This window comes from Camarhynchus parvulus, chromosome 1 (genome assembly GCF_901933205.1).
Source record: "Camarhynchus parvulus chromosome 1, STF_HiC, whole genome shotgun sequence".
NCBI lineage: Eukaryota > Metazoa > Chordata > Aves > Passeriformes > Thraupidae > Camarhynchus > Camarhynchus parvulus.
This window is the reverse complement of record NC_044571.1, coordinates 59,953,642-59,969,033: the sequence shown is the minus strand read 5'-3', so window position 1 is coordinate 59,969,033 and position 15,392 is coordinate 59,953,642. Positions and strand designations below refer to the sequence as shown.

The 15,392-nt window shown below is 37.6% G+C and overlaps 1 protein-coding gene across 3 annotated transcripts in view; it reads right to left on the bottom strand.

Annotated features, from left to right (window-relative positions):
* Positions 1-4,562: 4,562 nt before the first annotated feature.
* Positions 4,563-15,392, bottom strand: part of AKAP11 (A-kinase anchoring protein 11) — a 43,832-nt gene continuing 33,002 nt past the window's right edge. For all 3 annotated transcript variants that reach the window (XM_030944014.1, XM_030944032.1, XM_030944023.1), the window contains 2 exons: positions 13,493-13,653; positions 4,563-8,938 (listed from right to left, as the gene is read on the bottom strand). In XM_030944014.1, coding sequence (XP_030799874.1) covers positions 8,792-8,938; positions 13,493-13,653 — 308 coding nt within the window. In that variant the 3' untranslated portion in view covers positions 4,563-8,791. The remainder of the gene's footprint in view (positions 8,939-13,492; positions 13,654-15,392) is intronic.

Genomic DNA, 15,392 nt, shown 5'->3' with positions numbered 1-15,392 from the left:
TTTTCCTATCACTACATGCCCCTGTAAAAAGCCCCCCTCCCAGCTCTCTGGCAGACTGCTTTAGGTACTGGAAGATGCTGTAAAGGCCTCCCCAGAGCCTTCTCTTCTCTAGGCTGAACAGCCACAGGTCACTGTCTTCACAGGAGAGGTGCTCCAGCCATCTGATTGTGTTAGTAGCCTCTTCTGCACCTACTCCAGCAGGTCCATGTCCTTATGCTGGGGGGCCCAGAGCAGAATTTACAAAGTGATTACCTTCCAGACGATGAGGATTTTTCTACATGCAACCAGTCTGGGACAGTTCCTGAGTAATTTTCAGATTTGCCCGAAAAGGCCTACTGTTTGCAAGCGTTATTACAGGAAAGTATCTGAAATTGTAAAATATTAGTTTGAACATATTTGGGAGAGTAATAAAAATGATAACTATTGTGGGATTTGGTAAATACAAGTCATTGTGAATATCCAAAACTCTTCAGAAGAGCCCAGGATCATTGTTCCATTTTACAGACTGACTCCTTCCAACAGACTTCACCTTCCTTGAGGGTATCAAACCTTCTTCAGGGTCAATGAAGTGTCAGCAGCATAGGACTTGAGATTGGGAGACCTTTTAGGAACAGAGAGCAGTATAAAAACCAAGTCAGGGAAGCAAAATGCAGAAATTCCATGGAATAGGTGCCAAGGATGCTATGTGGGGTCAATGCAATCCATAACCCCTGCTGAAAAGTACTAGTTAGACTGAGAAGGTGGAGTAGTTAAAAAGCCCCACCCAGTAAGGACACCACAATAAAAAAGAAAGAAAACCTTTGCAGCCTTTACTCTTCTCAACAACCCAAGACTGTAGAAACTGCACATTTAAAAACAGAAAAGAAATTTAGGACACAACTGTGTTTGAACTTTTGACTTGCAAACAAACTTGCAAACTGTCTTTTGACAGTTGGTAGGAAATGAATTTAAGTTCAAATTAAGTGAGGTGCAGGGTCAAGACTGTGTTGTGACCACAGTTCATTCTCTTTCATTTTCTCCTTGTTAATTAGAGACAATTTCATGAGCTTTAGCTTTACTGCACTTCCAATCTAATTACTGGAAAATGTTTACATTTTAAGAAAGAAAATTGGAAATGAACGATGGAAACAACGAACCTTCTCATTGCTGCCACGTATTCAGATTAATGCCTATTTCCCAAATTAATCTAAATCATTCATCTAGTGTAATTTGGGTGGCAGCAGGAAGGATGACTTTTTTGTGTACCAAAATTTTTTCTTAACAGTTGTGGCAAGCTAATACATGGAAAAAAATAAATTAAGTCATATTTTTAACACACAGACTACAAGACAGGCATATACCATAAGCAGTGCCATTCCAACACTTGCAGAAGACAAAAAAAATCTCACAAGATAATTTTAAACAAAAATTACCAAATTCTCTGAAACCATGTCTCTAGCAGCCTCTCACAAGCACTTTGATCATACTAATGAAGACTCCTTGGGGAATTTCCAACACCCACCTCTTTATTTTCTCAGGCAGGCACAAGAAAAGAGGTTTTGTTGAAGATGCCAGCATGTACTAAGCTTGTCAGGATGTTTCAGGCTTAACCCTTTGAAAACTCTGATTGCCCTGAAGATAAAATATTCACATTGTGGTTTTCAGCAATAAATTAGGACACAAGCAAAGTTCTGAACCTCCTAAGCTAAAAGAATGAAAAATATGTATGATCTGTTGCCACAGAAATATTAGTTAAGCATCTCACAGTCCTGTAACAGTTAGCTTGGATGCTCTCCTCTTCCCAGTGCCTTTTAACTCCAATGGATTTAGCTGAGAACTCCAACTCTCTGATGTATACTGCGTAACATACTGTGAAGAGTTCAACAGGACACCCGAGTATTGCCATTTCTCTTGACATAATTTCTCTGCTTTTACAGCTTGGTTTCCACCGAGCCATTTTCTAATTTCCTACAGAAACATCACGCATCTCCTCTGAACTACAGCTTCCAGCAGAAGCAGATGGTTCTTTGTTATATTTCTGTCCATACTGATAGCATTTTCACAGCATCGTGTCTGATTTTGTGTGGTTATCAATTCAGTTGCAGCATCTGTTCACAGCACAATACTATGGGGCAATAATCTGAAAATATGACCTTCTAAGGTCTTGACTATTTGCTATTAAAGGTTACTATTTATCTAAATTGAGACATGATGCAGCTGGGTGAGACAACTGGGATTTTGCCAGCTTTCCAAAGGACTGAGTTCTGCCCTGTGTCTGGAAGCCAACCAGCAGCACACTGCACATACAGCAGCACGAATTATGGAGTATGTTTGAGTTATATTATACTTCAGTATCAACTTAAAAGTTGCTTTTAGATCAGCATAAAATCCAAGGGTTTTGCAAGCAGTAAATTCAGTTCCAAACCAAAGCAACCACAGATTACTTTCCTACAGGAGTGAAAAACTCAGCCAAAAGCAAGTTTAGCTCTTCTTCACTGCTTGATGATTTCTGGTAGGCAAGCCTTGTTCCATAGCCTCACAGCTAAGACTCCTCTTGTTGGTTTTTAACCACTTCCACCAGACAAGAATAAGAAGGCCAGAAGTCACATCAGGACAACAGAGAAGGGTCAAAAGAGAAGCTGAAGATGACAGCTGCACTACAAGACTTGACAAGGGACAGAAAAAAGGTAGAAACCAGCAAAAGCCACAAGGAAAGCGTAGGAAGAGCATCTGATTTAACTTAGAAGTTAAATGAGGTGGAGGCTGTACAAAATAAGAGATTGGAATTGAGTGAGCTAGAGGGGCAAATAGCCGAAAGAAGTACCACATTATCACACACTTATATTTTCTTAATATTCATCTGATTCCTGGCTGAAGCACCAGAATTCCAAAATCCTAAGTCAAATGAGTTGCACAAGTGTTCTCTTTTGCCCTTTCTTAATTAAAAACAAACAAATCAATCCAAGTAAATGCACACAAAGCTCCCTCACAGTCCTACAAGCAGCAGCAATTTTCAGAGGGATAAAGGCAATGCAGACTATATGTTCTGACTACATAAAGGTCCTAATTTCAGTTTTTGCCATTTCTTTGGAAAGGTGCTGTGTGGTCATGGACTAGATAGCCAGTACCCTGACCACAGACATGGCCTCATGCTTGTTGGTTCCCTTGCCCCTAGCAGTCACACATTTCTTCATGGTTTGCCTCAACAGCAGGGGAAAGAGACAGCATTTGATTAATATGGTGCTCAATAACCAGTAAGGTCAGTGATCTGGGTACATTTCTGCAGCCTTGGCATGACTCACTTTCCGTAGCCACCTTCCAATCAGAGGCTCGGAGCAATAGCCAGCATGGAATTCAGTCACACCAGAAGCTCAGGCTAGGGACTGAGAGGAAGGTCTGACCAACAGCAGCAAGAGATGGAGTAGCACACATGTTGGGCGAAGACTATGGACTAGCTGGAGACTTAACTCTCAATTTAATACACCAAGGTTAAACAAAGTGCATGGATACTGTTCTGTGGTTGAATGAAGCCAGCCAGAACCAGACTGCTGAATGAAAGAAAAATAAAGTCCAGGGCAGGAAGAAAAAAGCTCAGATTTATCTTCCACATGAATATCTTCTTTCCCTTTATGAAAATCTTTTCCTTGTTTCCAACTCACTACTTGCCTTTTTTTGAACATACAGTATTTGAAGAGTAAGTCATTTACTTGCTTCAGTTAACATTTATTTTCCATGTGATTGACCATGAGGCATTACCCAAACAAAAAATCTTTGAAACAGATATGGTCATGAAACACAAGAATGCTCCTTTTGGAAGCAAGCTCAAAATACTGAAGAAACCTCCTTTAAACGACCATTGCAAAAATAATCAAGCAGAGTTACTCACGCTTACTGGTTTTAATGTAACTTCAGCAAAAATGTCCTAATTCTTGAAATGAAACCCAGCTGAGAATAGTAGACTCACAACTTATACATCAAAAGACAGCTACCTGCAACAGCAGTACTTCTAAATCTTAGAAATGGTCCTGTGCATATCATCTCTGCTCAGCATTACTATTTTAGGGTACTTGACAATATGCTGTTTGGGGGATTTCACAAGATTCCAAAACACTTGAGGATAGTGAAGAAACCTGCAAAATGCCCTGCTTCATACATTTTCACTAGCAGAGTATTCTTGGATTTGTCCAGAAGACTAAAGCTGAATTCTAAGCTAGTTTCCCAAATACTGGACAAAGCAACCTCAGTCCACAGAGAAATACCAAGGCAACCTTACTAACCCAGTTTCCAGGCAAGATGGAGCTGAGTAGTTCTTACATCCCCCTGGTGCTGTGAGTAGAGTCCATGTGACACTTTACCGCATGTCAGTGGAACTGTAGGCTCACCTTTCAACCCAAAGACAGTAAAGCAGGGTCCTCATCCCTTGCAGGACTCCAATTTAACTCTGTAAGAAGTATGCCATCTACTGATGCACTGTTTACTACACCCTTCCTCACACAGGCACCAACCAAGACTGCTCTTAGCTGAGTTTGCTGAAAAGAAAAATAATATTCCATGAATTTACAAGAAAAGACAGCACTCTCGAAGCCAGTGAAATGTGTTTTATTTTAAGCCACTGCTAAAACAAGGACGAATTTAGTGCAACCTGGAGTTCATAATCTGAAAACTGAATATAGTTAAGTTACTAAAATGGTAAAACTTGTCACCATTATACAGTACAAGACCTTCATATTCATTGAGTACAGTTACATAAACATTTAGTTATTCAAACTGCTTTTGGTATACAATTGCATCACTAACTGGGCTGTGAATTACTGTAACACTGCACAAATAAGCAGCAGTTCCAGCAAATTATAATAAATTTTATTATTAAATACTGTTCAGACATTAGAACAAAGGCCCTCTAAAACTACAACACCAGCTATACAACAGGAATGTACAAAGATGATACAAAATAAAGTGACTACAGTGGCTGGGCTCTGTACCTGCCTCTTCAGAGCTCAAGTACAGTAAATGCTTGACAGTAGTGGCTCTTGCTGAAAAGCCAAATTTCTTACAATAAAAATAATTCCTGAATCTTGTATTTTTCTTTGCAAATTGACTCTCTAGAACTACAGGGGTTTGCGCTGGTGTTTACTACTCACTGTGTTCCCATCTCCAACAATTTGTCTCTCTTCGAAGAAAAGGTCCCAGACAAAGTTACATTAGAAAATGTAACACTTAAAATCTGATACCATTTTTGAGAGACCTAATTAGTCTCGGAATGTGGGTTTCTGGGTTTTGGGGTTTTGGTTGGCTTTTTTCTAAAAAGCTTACACAATTTTCTAAAACCCAAGAACAAAGATACTACAGAAACTGCATTCACATACATCATTTGAGCTGCCTTTTCATATCCATGTTTTGAGAGAGCAAATCCTCTTTAATTTTAGAATATGGGTTTGAGTTTTGTTTGGTTTTTATTTTAAGGCTTTATGCATACTTTGTATTATTTATGCACCCCGTTCTGAATGCTTAAACTAGTTTTAAATATGGCCACTGCTAACTTGCTTTACAGAGGGACTGTTTCTCAAAGTGCTTTTTCTACAGAATCTTACAAAACATCAAAACACTTCCATTTTTTAGAACACCAAATGTACTTATGAAGTGTCTGGGTGATTTCTGAAACAATAACATCCGAGGATATATTTTCCTCAACATAAAAATTAAATTACCAGGGTTCCCATACAGAAAAAACGCAAGATGAAACAAACTCTACCTTATTATGTTTGTTTATAAAGCAGAGTTGTATGCTTTAAAGGGACCAGAATGTGGCCCTTCATGTTTTTAGAGTTTTCACTTACATTTCTGTATTTGTGGTCAGGAGTTTTAAACAAACTCAGTAAAAGCGTAATTTAAGACTTGCATTAGCAAGGAACAGCTTTCTCACTAATATGGCAGACAGCACCAGTTAGATACAGTCACAGTATGGTTTTCAAAGATTATTAAAATTATTCAATTGTAATAATTTTGCCAGGCTACAGTAATGCTTTTTACCTTTATACAGAAGGAGGAAAGTCAGGTCATTCCAAACAAATTTAAAACAATTTGTGTAGAAAACTGGTTTGTTTTTTTTGGCTTGTTTTCAGTAAAAATGAAGTATTTTATACCATTTTTCCCATGAAAATTTGGAAACTATGCTACTTTCCTCAGAGGATAATAAAACCATTTCTTCCTTAATGTAACACCAATCAATAGTTACACAACATATTTGATCCAGTCTGAAAACAGGATTCCATTTATAAAAATATTTTTCAGTACAACTGTTGTCCACTTAACTTTGTGAATAGTTGTAAGCTTCGTGAATGGCACGATCTTCTTCTGCCTTTCTCCAAGAAAGTAAATGAAATGAAAAAGCACTTCACCAAGTTTACAAAATCCATCATTTTGAATAAATGAGTTTAAAAAATGGCTGTTCTTGCAGTGTTTTTTGTTGGTTGTGTTGTAGGTTTTTTAAATGTATGGTTTTGTACATTTTGAATACCTTCAGTGTCTTCCTCGCTGTACAGAAACACTTTACTACACTGTACTGTATCCTCATGTCCTGAAATTCCACTTGGTGAGAAAAATTTAGTCATGAGGCACTGCTTTTAACATTTTATTTCCTTGACATTTCAATTTTATAGGTAAATTTGTACAAGTATATTTTTGCTGTGTTAAGGGGAAGGTGTTATAGCCAGGGAATTATTTCAAATTTTTGTCTAAAACAGTATTGAAAATCAACCTTAAAAAGAAAAAAAAAAGGGGGGGAAAGGAATACGGGGATTTGGGGGAGGAAGAAAAAATCCAGACAACCTTTGTACAATTCTTAAAAAATATCTGCTACTAGAACTATCTTCCAAATATAGGAATTAAATAACTTCCCCTGTCATGCTTTGGGCTCTGGAGAAAAAGAATTCCTGATGCCTGGATTATACTACCTATAACAATACAAAAGACCTTGAAGTGGCTTTTGGCTTTTTGCCACATACATTGACTTTCCAATCAGTGAAATGATATATGAAGTGAGGAAATAAACTGAGCATAACAGAATTTTAATTTAGTGGTAGAAGTTTGCACCAGGAGTTCACAGCAGTGAGATCTCATACACACACAGATAAACAAACCTGTGTCCATTCACATGTGTGAACACATGTATGTGCATATACAAAAATATGAAAAATCTTTGGCTCTGTGAGAAAGGTGAACTTTGTGAGATTCAAGGCAGAAATCCAGAAGACAAAAGAGGACTAAAACCAACCATGCCTCTGCAAAGAGGCCAGTGGAATGCTTTCCTGAAACACAAAGACACTGCAAGAACAGTGCTCTTGAGTTTACCAGTGTGACACTTCATAGCAATTCATGGGGTAGGGGCAATCAGAATTGTACATATGCCATTAAAAATCAGGAATAGATTTGGAGGCCATATCTCTCCTTGTTTGGGATCACAAAACTTTGCACCGTAACAACAGTATATTTTTCTGTGAAAAAGTTATTAAGATTTTTTTGTTCATCCAAAATCAGTAATGCTCTACGATTATTTGCCAAGTTTTAGGTGGCAACCTGGTAATCACCAGCACGTGCCTTTTTCTCTCAAAGGATATATAAAAAAACAAATCCCAAAAACCATTTCCAAACCACAGGAGAAGTGAAGGTTCAGATTTTCCTTCAGACAGAAAGGCAAATCAGCAGCATTGGTGAGAAACCTGACAAGACTGCTAAAAATATTCAATTAAAAGTGCCTTTAAAAAAATTCAGTGAGGATAGTTAACAAAAACGAAAAATCAATTTGCAAGAAATTTCCCTTTTACATTTTTATTAGCTTTCTTTGCTAAACACTTCCATGCTCACTGAGTAACAACATTGTCTTTATTCATAAAAAGAAAATTCATATGTGGCTCTTGGAAAGGAATTACAACTATTTGAAAAGATAGCCAAAATCCTCAGAAATTTCTATCTTCTACTTTTAACACATCTGTGTGAGAGACTAATGTACAAATTCTTTGACACAGAACTAGTGTCACAGAAGTATCTGCATACAAAAAGCCTCAGTAAAAAATTTAGCAATTTAAATCTGACTGGCAAGCTTCAGGAAACCTTGCTAAAGAATTACATACGAAATTATGCTCAACTTCTCACTCTGCCCTTCTACCAGAAGTTACCAGCTCTACAGGAGTCAACAAATTCATGCATTTGCACCTCAGCAATTTCAGTGTAGACTATCCCATCTACACATAAATTTAAAACTCATAAAGGTGGCTATGAAGCCAAACTGCATTAAGGGGCTGCTTGGGCAGGTCACAATTTTCTTCCTGGTAATGCTGCTCTTGGGCACATAACACCTGGCCAAAATGAGTATTTTTTCCACTGTCTGCAGCAAGGTATTCCAGAGCAGACTGTTGCTGAAATCAGTGCTCTTAGTCCTGCTGTGAATATAGCACATGTAGGAGTGGGAGAAAGAGTTATCCTGGCACAAGGGGAATCCTGAATATTATGTCTGAGACTGTCTCCTGTGGACTATGATCATAGACAAGGGTTGTTCATAAATATCTCAGTGGTATGAACACAGCAGTAAATACAATTTATGCGTGGGTGGACAACACCGATTATGGACTGAATAAACATACCATGTGCACATATCACAAAGCACAGCACAGCTATTTTGACTTTCACCTCAAAGTCTTTTAACGCTGACTATTACTTAAACATTCACTGGTTGAATTTTACTTTACACATCTATGTTCCTTCTATCTCCTTTCAGAAGAGGAATGAAGCGAAGAGTGTCGCATCTTTGGATTTTTCAGACATTTTCCAGAAGCCAACTGACCAGAGATTTACTCAGAGCTTGCTCTCCATCCGATGTCGTCTCTATCATTTCACAATATTTCAGCACTGCTTGTAAGAGATCTCCAACTTTCCAATCTCTTTCTCTCAGTCTTCTAGAAAGCTAAAGGGGAAACAGGGGAACACAAAATATTTTGACTTGGACATCCTGAATAAGTTACAGAAGTTATTCTTGAAACATTAGGTCATAAGAGATCAGTTGTAATGAGTTAATCATTATTCCCACATCTATAAAAACAAAAACTTCCGCAAGAATCGAGCGCTTTTCTTTAGGGCAGTCTTCACAAAATTTTCTTCTGGAGGGAGCACCACTTTCAAATTATGTGGTGCCACAGGTATGAGGACTGTGGTTCATCAAGACTGCAGAAAACAGGAAATTCTGAACACAAGATGAAGACATTTGCCACCCCTCCCATGCCAATAATGCATGTATAAAAAGACAAAACTCTGTCTTAATAAAAGGATGTGGATTTTCCTTTCACAACATATAGTGTGGTTGGGGTGGCACAGACACTACCCTCAATGAAAACAGTTTCTTCAGAGTTGGGAAATTATAACATCTTGGGGAGGAGGAAAAGGTGATGATTAAGTTAAACTACCACTCAGGAGCAGAGATCAGTGTAGTTGAAAACATTTCCCCCAGGATCCAAAGGAAAAAATCTTCCATTGCTGATGTATCAAGCTCAGCTATATGTGTAAGAAAGCCTACCCTAAGGAAAGAATGAATTTGACAGCTTGCCCAGGAGTAAAAACCTAACAATTTTTAGTTTAAATAAATAAACAAATACCCACACAAACAAAGTATTCTCTGTAGCTTTCTGGACACCTGTAGATGCTGAATTTTGTAAACACAGTTTAGACACCCTACTTATTCTTTGGAGCTGTAAATTTTTAACCCTTTTTATAGTCCCTACCAAGACATTCCATACATTAAGTCTAAAAAATGTAATACACGGTGTTCAGGGAAATGTTTTTCACAGCTACAAAATTAAAAATTCATATAGTTTCTACAGAGAGACCTGTCAGATTGCGATATAAAGTTCTAAAAAAGAATAAAAAGGAAGACAATCTTTCCCTGTTTCTTTACCTAGCTGATGTTCCAACTGCAACAGGACAGGTGATAGGACTGACAGAAAGAACATGGACATAAAAACATGTATCAAACAATTAACTTCTTGAGAAAAACATTAACTTGAATAAGCAAAAAATCCTTTCGAATCCTGAGCATAATTTATTCTGAACACTGGAAACTTTTCTCAGTGGAAATTAAGGACATCTTTTCTATATAAGAAGAGACTGAAAACTGTAGTTATTTCTGTGAATTTTAAAGCAGAGCACAGGAAGTAGTTTTATAGCCTACAACATGCAATTTTGTAAATGATGTTTGTTGGTTTATAAAAGAATGGTCATTTTTCTTTCCTCTGCCAGAGGAAAGTGTGGCTAATGCCCAAATACCTACTTCAGCAAATAAAATATAAAACTTCGGTCTAAATAAGTTTTCTACCACAGTAAAACTACAGAATTGGCACCTAAATTTTAATTTTATGTTTAATCTCACTATTTCTTTAAATGACCAATCTGTTTCTTCCTGCCAGACAAGTGAAATCTTAGAGTTTACTCAAAACAGAAATCTTAAAACAGTAGGTAAGGTCTCATTAAAAACTGAATACATATGATTTTTTAATCCAGGCACTTGCATATCCACATTGTCAGGCATCTCACAGAAGTCAAGAACTATCTATTCTAATTTACTGAATTCTTGTTATCCTCCTAACAAATGTATTTTGTTCTATACATAGGTATTTAACGTCTTTCTGCCTTGCTGAGCATAACAAGCACCGTTAAGTAAAAGTTCATACCCAGCTGCGGAAAGTAATAAATAATCTGCCTGATACACGCTAGGAGCCCTTCTGCCTTTTCTGCAGCCACATCACATCGGCGGCTCATCACCCTGCTGCGATCAGCTAACACAAGCCTTTGCTCCCTTCCAGGACTCACCCACTGCTTATAGAGCAAATGGCTGTTTCCGACGAGCTCTAAGGCCCGGCGGGTTGCCCAGAAGCCGGGCTGGGTGACTCCCGAGGGTCCCCGGGAGATGCCGCAGCCCCGCGGCTGCCGCGGGACCAGCGCCGCGGCCACGGCTCCTGCTGGGCTGCAGCGCCCTCTGCAGGGCCGCGATCGGCTCTGCAAGAGCCGGGAACGACTGCTTCCAACCGAATTCCGTCTGGAACGGAGAACATTCCCATTGGGAAGTGGGATGGAAAAAAAAACAGGTAATCATTCTCTGCCTCCGGGGAGGGAAACAAAATTTCAATTTATTTTAACATAACTGCATCTGGACAACTAAAAATAATCTATAAAACTAACTGAAACAATTAACTACTGTATCATTTTCAGGACCCCATGACTACCGCCTGCCGGAAGATCTTCAGGTGTCAACTCAGTATCAATTTATAACTGAAGTGTCAAGTAGAAAAATATTATCATCTTGTAAGAGGGCACACATAACAGGCACTGCTATTTTCCAGAGTGCTCTTCTCAGCACGTCCTCTTATTAAGGTAGCTGGAGTCGTGGTCAGATACACAGCCAGCTAACAATATCTTTCCTGTGTGTCCTGGAACATTGGCTCAAATCTCAGCACCACAGCTCTTTGCTCAGAGCTGGCCAAAGAATAAGGGAATCGTGGAAAAATTTTAAAAAGAGGCGCCTGCCATCTCTTTTGTGTCTTTCATATTATATTGTTAGATACACGTCTTGGGTACACAGAAAATATATTATTAACAACACTTGAGGGTCCTACCACTGTTCTAACTGAGTATTTGCAACAAGCTTGAAACAGATGAACAGATCTTCAAGAGACGGCAAAAAATTTCATGAGGTCAGAATGACTGTTATCCCTAACCCAAACTCATTGAAAAAAACCTTCAAAAACCTCCAGAGAATGCTCAGCCAAGCATGTGAGAACAGAAAAAGTGATATCTTTTCTTCTTAAGTGTTAAGGCACTTACAAACGGTAGCAACGAAGAAACATATTAATATAAGGACTAAACCAAATAATTTCAAATAGCACAGGAACGGAGAAAAGTATTCTCAAACTGCCTTCCAGTTTACAGAAGCACAAAGTCCACTCTGTCAGAACTAATGTATAGCCAAATATATTCTTGAAATAATCCTCAGTCAAACATACCAATCTCCAGAAAAGGAGCATAGGGCATATATTTCTATATGCCAAAACAACGTTTCCAAACTTTCTGGGTTATTTAAAATAAGAATGCAAAACTTTCTACTCTCAAAATCAAATACACATTCCATACAGTTACACAGGCAGAAAAACACTCCAAAATTATAATTCTCTGTGTGTGTGAGGAAGGCAGGAGGCTCTCTTAGGAGAATGCAGACCAGGTACGATCTGGACTGGCCTCTAGGCACCTTTCACATTCCTACCACAAGCATCCAGTAACTAAGCACCATCAGTGCACACATCCATCCAGCTCTGGGAGTCTGTTTTGTCATAATGACCTTTATCTCCCAGTAACTCCACTTTTCTCCTGACATGATGATATAAGCTTTGGAAAGACCCAAGCTGAAGAGTCAATACTAAATTTCAGAACTGAGAGCAAGCTTTTTCTTCCTTAATATACTGGTAAGTACATTAAGTAATTTTTACCAAGATCTTAATTGTTAAAATGCTATTAATGGCATCACGTTAACATTTTTTCACATTATCAGGTCACAAAATACAAATATTTTATAATTATTATTCCTATGAACCTCATCATTCGAGACAATACCTATATATCTATTAAGTTAGCCTTTCCATAACAAGGTAATTAAAGTAATTTCTTGGTTGATTAAAAAATATAGGTTTAATATAAGAAAATCCAGATTATCATGTGTAGTTTGGTGTGCAGCCATGAAAGAATAAGTTTTATGATTTTACTGGAATAATACGTTTCTCTCATGTGTTTCTGATGGGAATAGTCAGGACAGCATGCATACCAAAATACTGAGCCTTTCCAAACACACACAAATTGCTAATACCCAGCTCTTTGAAAGTTTGATTAATAAAATGAAAGTAAAGGCACCTAAGAATAAAACAATCTTATTGAGAGTTCTTTTTAGTAGTTTTGGTTTTAGTAGCTTACAGAATAAAGACGTAATATTTACTTCAAAACTAAACTTCTTTCTCACAAGAAAATACATCTTTGCTATGAAAAAAAACCCAACAAAACATAAACAAACAAAAACACCCCACAAACCAAAAAAAAACAACCCTAAGCAGAACACATTAAGTTAGCAAAAAATTTGCATGACCAAGTTCTCGTAAAGATTCAATTTATAAACAATTAAATACTAAGTAAAAAATGCTTGAAGAAATATAATTTTCACTAAACAGGAATGATGTAATTGCATCCTTTTTTGGAGTAAAACACTTGTAAGTGGAGAAGTGAAAAAATCAGCTTTGATGAATACTGGTTTATGCATGGTATATACAGAGGCAAAACATGCTGTTCCACTTTCACCTCTCAGGATTTAAATAATGATTTTCCTCAGCAGTGAACAGCAAATGAAGTAACAGCAGTTGGTGAATCACAGCAAATGGAAGTCAAGGAAATCCTTCCCCTTTCCCACCACCCATCAGGCCTGAGTACTTACAAAGACGAATTCCCTTGCAGCGGTGTCGCAGAAGTGAAGGTCAGACACTTCTGTTTCAGAAGCTGCCAGCCATTGGAGTGCTGCTCTGAGCTGCGGGTCCACTAGATTTGGTTCCAGATCAATATTCATTATTGATAAAGTCTTCTGCACTTGCTCCAAAACTAACAATAAATATAAAATAAGCAAATCTATAACTTCAAATTGTTTCAAAAAATCTCAGTAATTCACTGTTTATAGACTGTATTATCTAAAAAAAAACCTCAATTTAGTGTACACAGATAATATGAAAGGAAAAAATTAGATTGGTCTCAAGTATTTCAGAACTTTCCCATTAGGAAGTATTGCTTATCCCATTTACAACCATAGCTACATAATAAAAGACACCTAAACTACAATGTATATTCCAAATGACAAGAAATTTAGCATAGACTTTCATTGCTGGGTCCATCAGCCCCTTCCATTTCCAGCTGCTATTTTTTGCTATGCCTTCATCTAACTCATTTTAAGAAGTCTGTATTTCTGAATTCTTTCCTGCACTGATCAGACTGCTTCTTGAACTTTTCCAAAATATACTGCTGGTTTTACGAAGGCATACCCAGTTTTCCAACATTTCTTTTACAGCATAAGTTCCAAAAATTTGTACAGCATTGGAAGAGTAGTTGTGTTAATAACATGTAGGAACTACAGTATTGTCAACTTCTGTTCCCAAGCTGAGCTTCACACAGATCCTTTGCCATAATCCCAGAAACAACTCGGCATGTATGTAGTGCTCTCCAAGCTGGAGTCACTGCTTCCAGACTACTGAACTTGACTCTAGAAACTCTAGAAATGGAATATATTAGAAACAAAAACATATACCCATGTTGAGTTTAGATCTATCTCAATACTCTTCCAACTAAGGTTATGAAAACTGAGGTATATAAAGGTATTCATTCCCAAGTGGCAAAGTCAAGCAAGTTGAAACAGATTCCTCCAGAAGTAAAAGCAAGAGAAAATTAACTAGCAGAACTGTCAAACAGTGCTTTCAGTGGATAACAGATTATTTGTCTAGGAGCCCCAAAATTTAACTTCATTATACGAGAAAGAACAATTTTTTAAAAAATTTTGACAGTGAGTGGAAAGCATTGTGGTAACATTGCTGTGAAATTTTGGTACATGTTTTAGTATTATAAAATAGATGTACATTTGATAATAAGGCTTTGATTCAAACTCTTTGGTGACCAAGGCACAGTTAGCTTAGAAAAGCTAATATAGCTTTATTTTCTTATATCCTTAGAGTCACATCTGATTTAATACAATTAAGAGATGTTGGTCACTTATATACATTTTCCAGGAATTTAAAAAGAGAGAAAAAAACGTCAAACCAACCAAAACCCCACACATCTTTCTGCTTACACTCAGACTACTTGAAGATGTGCAACAAGGCAGAATATCCTCTGTAAGGAAGTAGCAGAGGTTCCTGGAAATGCTTATTTTATCTTCAGAACACACCCAACACAAAGAAGAGCTCTGTTACAACATCAGCTCATCTTAAAACCATCTTCACACACTGTGTATTGGCTGTTTTCATTTCAGTTAACAAACTTTGGTGCATCAATCACACTGGAACCAGACCACAGAGATCTTCTAACAAACCACAAAGTTGTAACAAGATTCTGGATAGACCTTATGTTATACTTCACTAAGAAAAAAGAGAAAATAGCAAATGCATCAAATCAAAGGTTTTTATTGTTTTTCATTACTCTCTCCCAACAGTTTGAGTAACTTCTTCAGCATTTTGAAGGCAGCCATGCAGATGCATTGCCATGCCTCCTTAACAAATATTTTTCTTAGCAGTTAAGCTCTGCATACAAATTCACACTTTCAACAAGCTAATCAAAGTTCCCTACCTTATGTTATT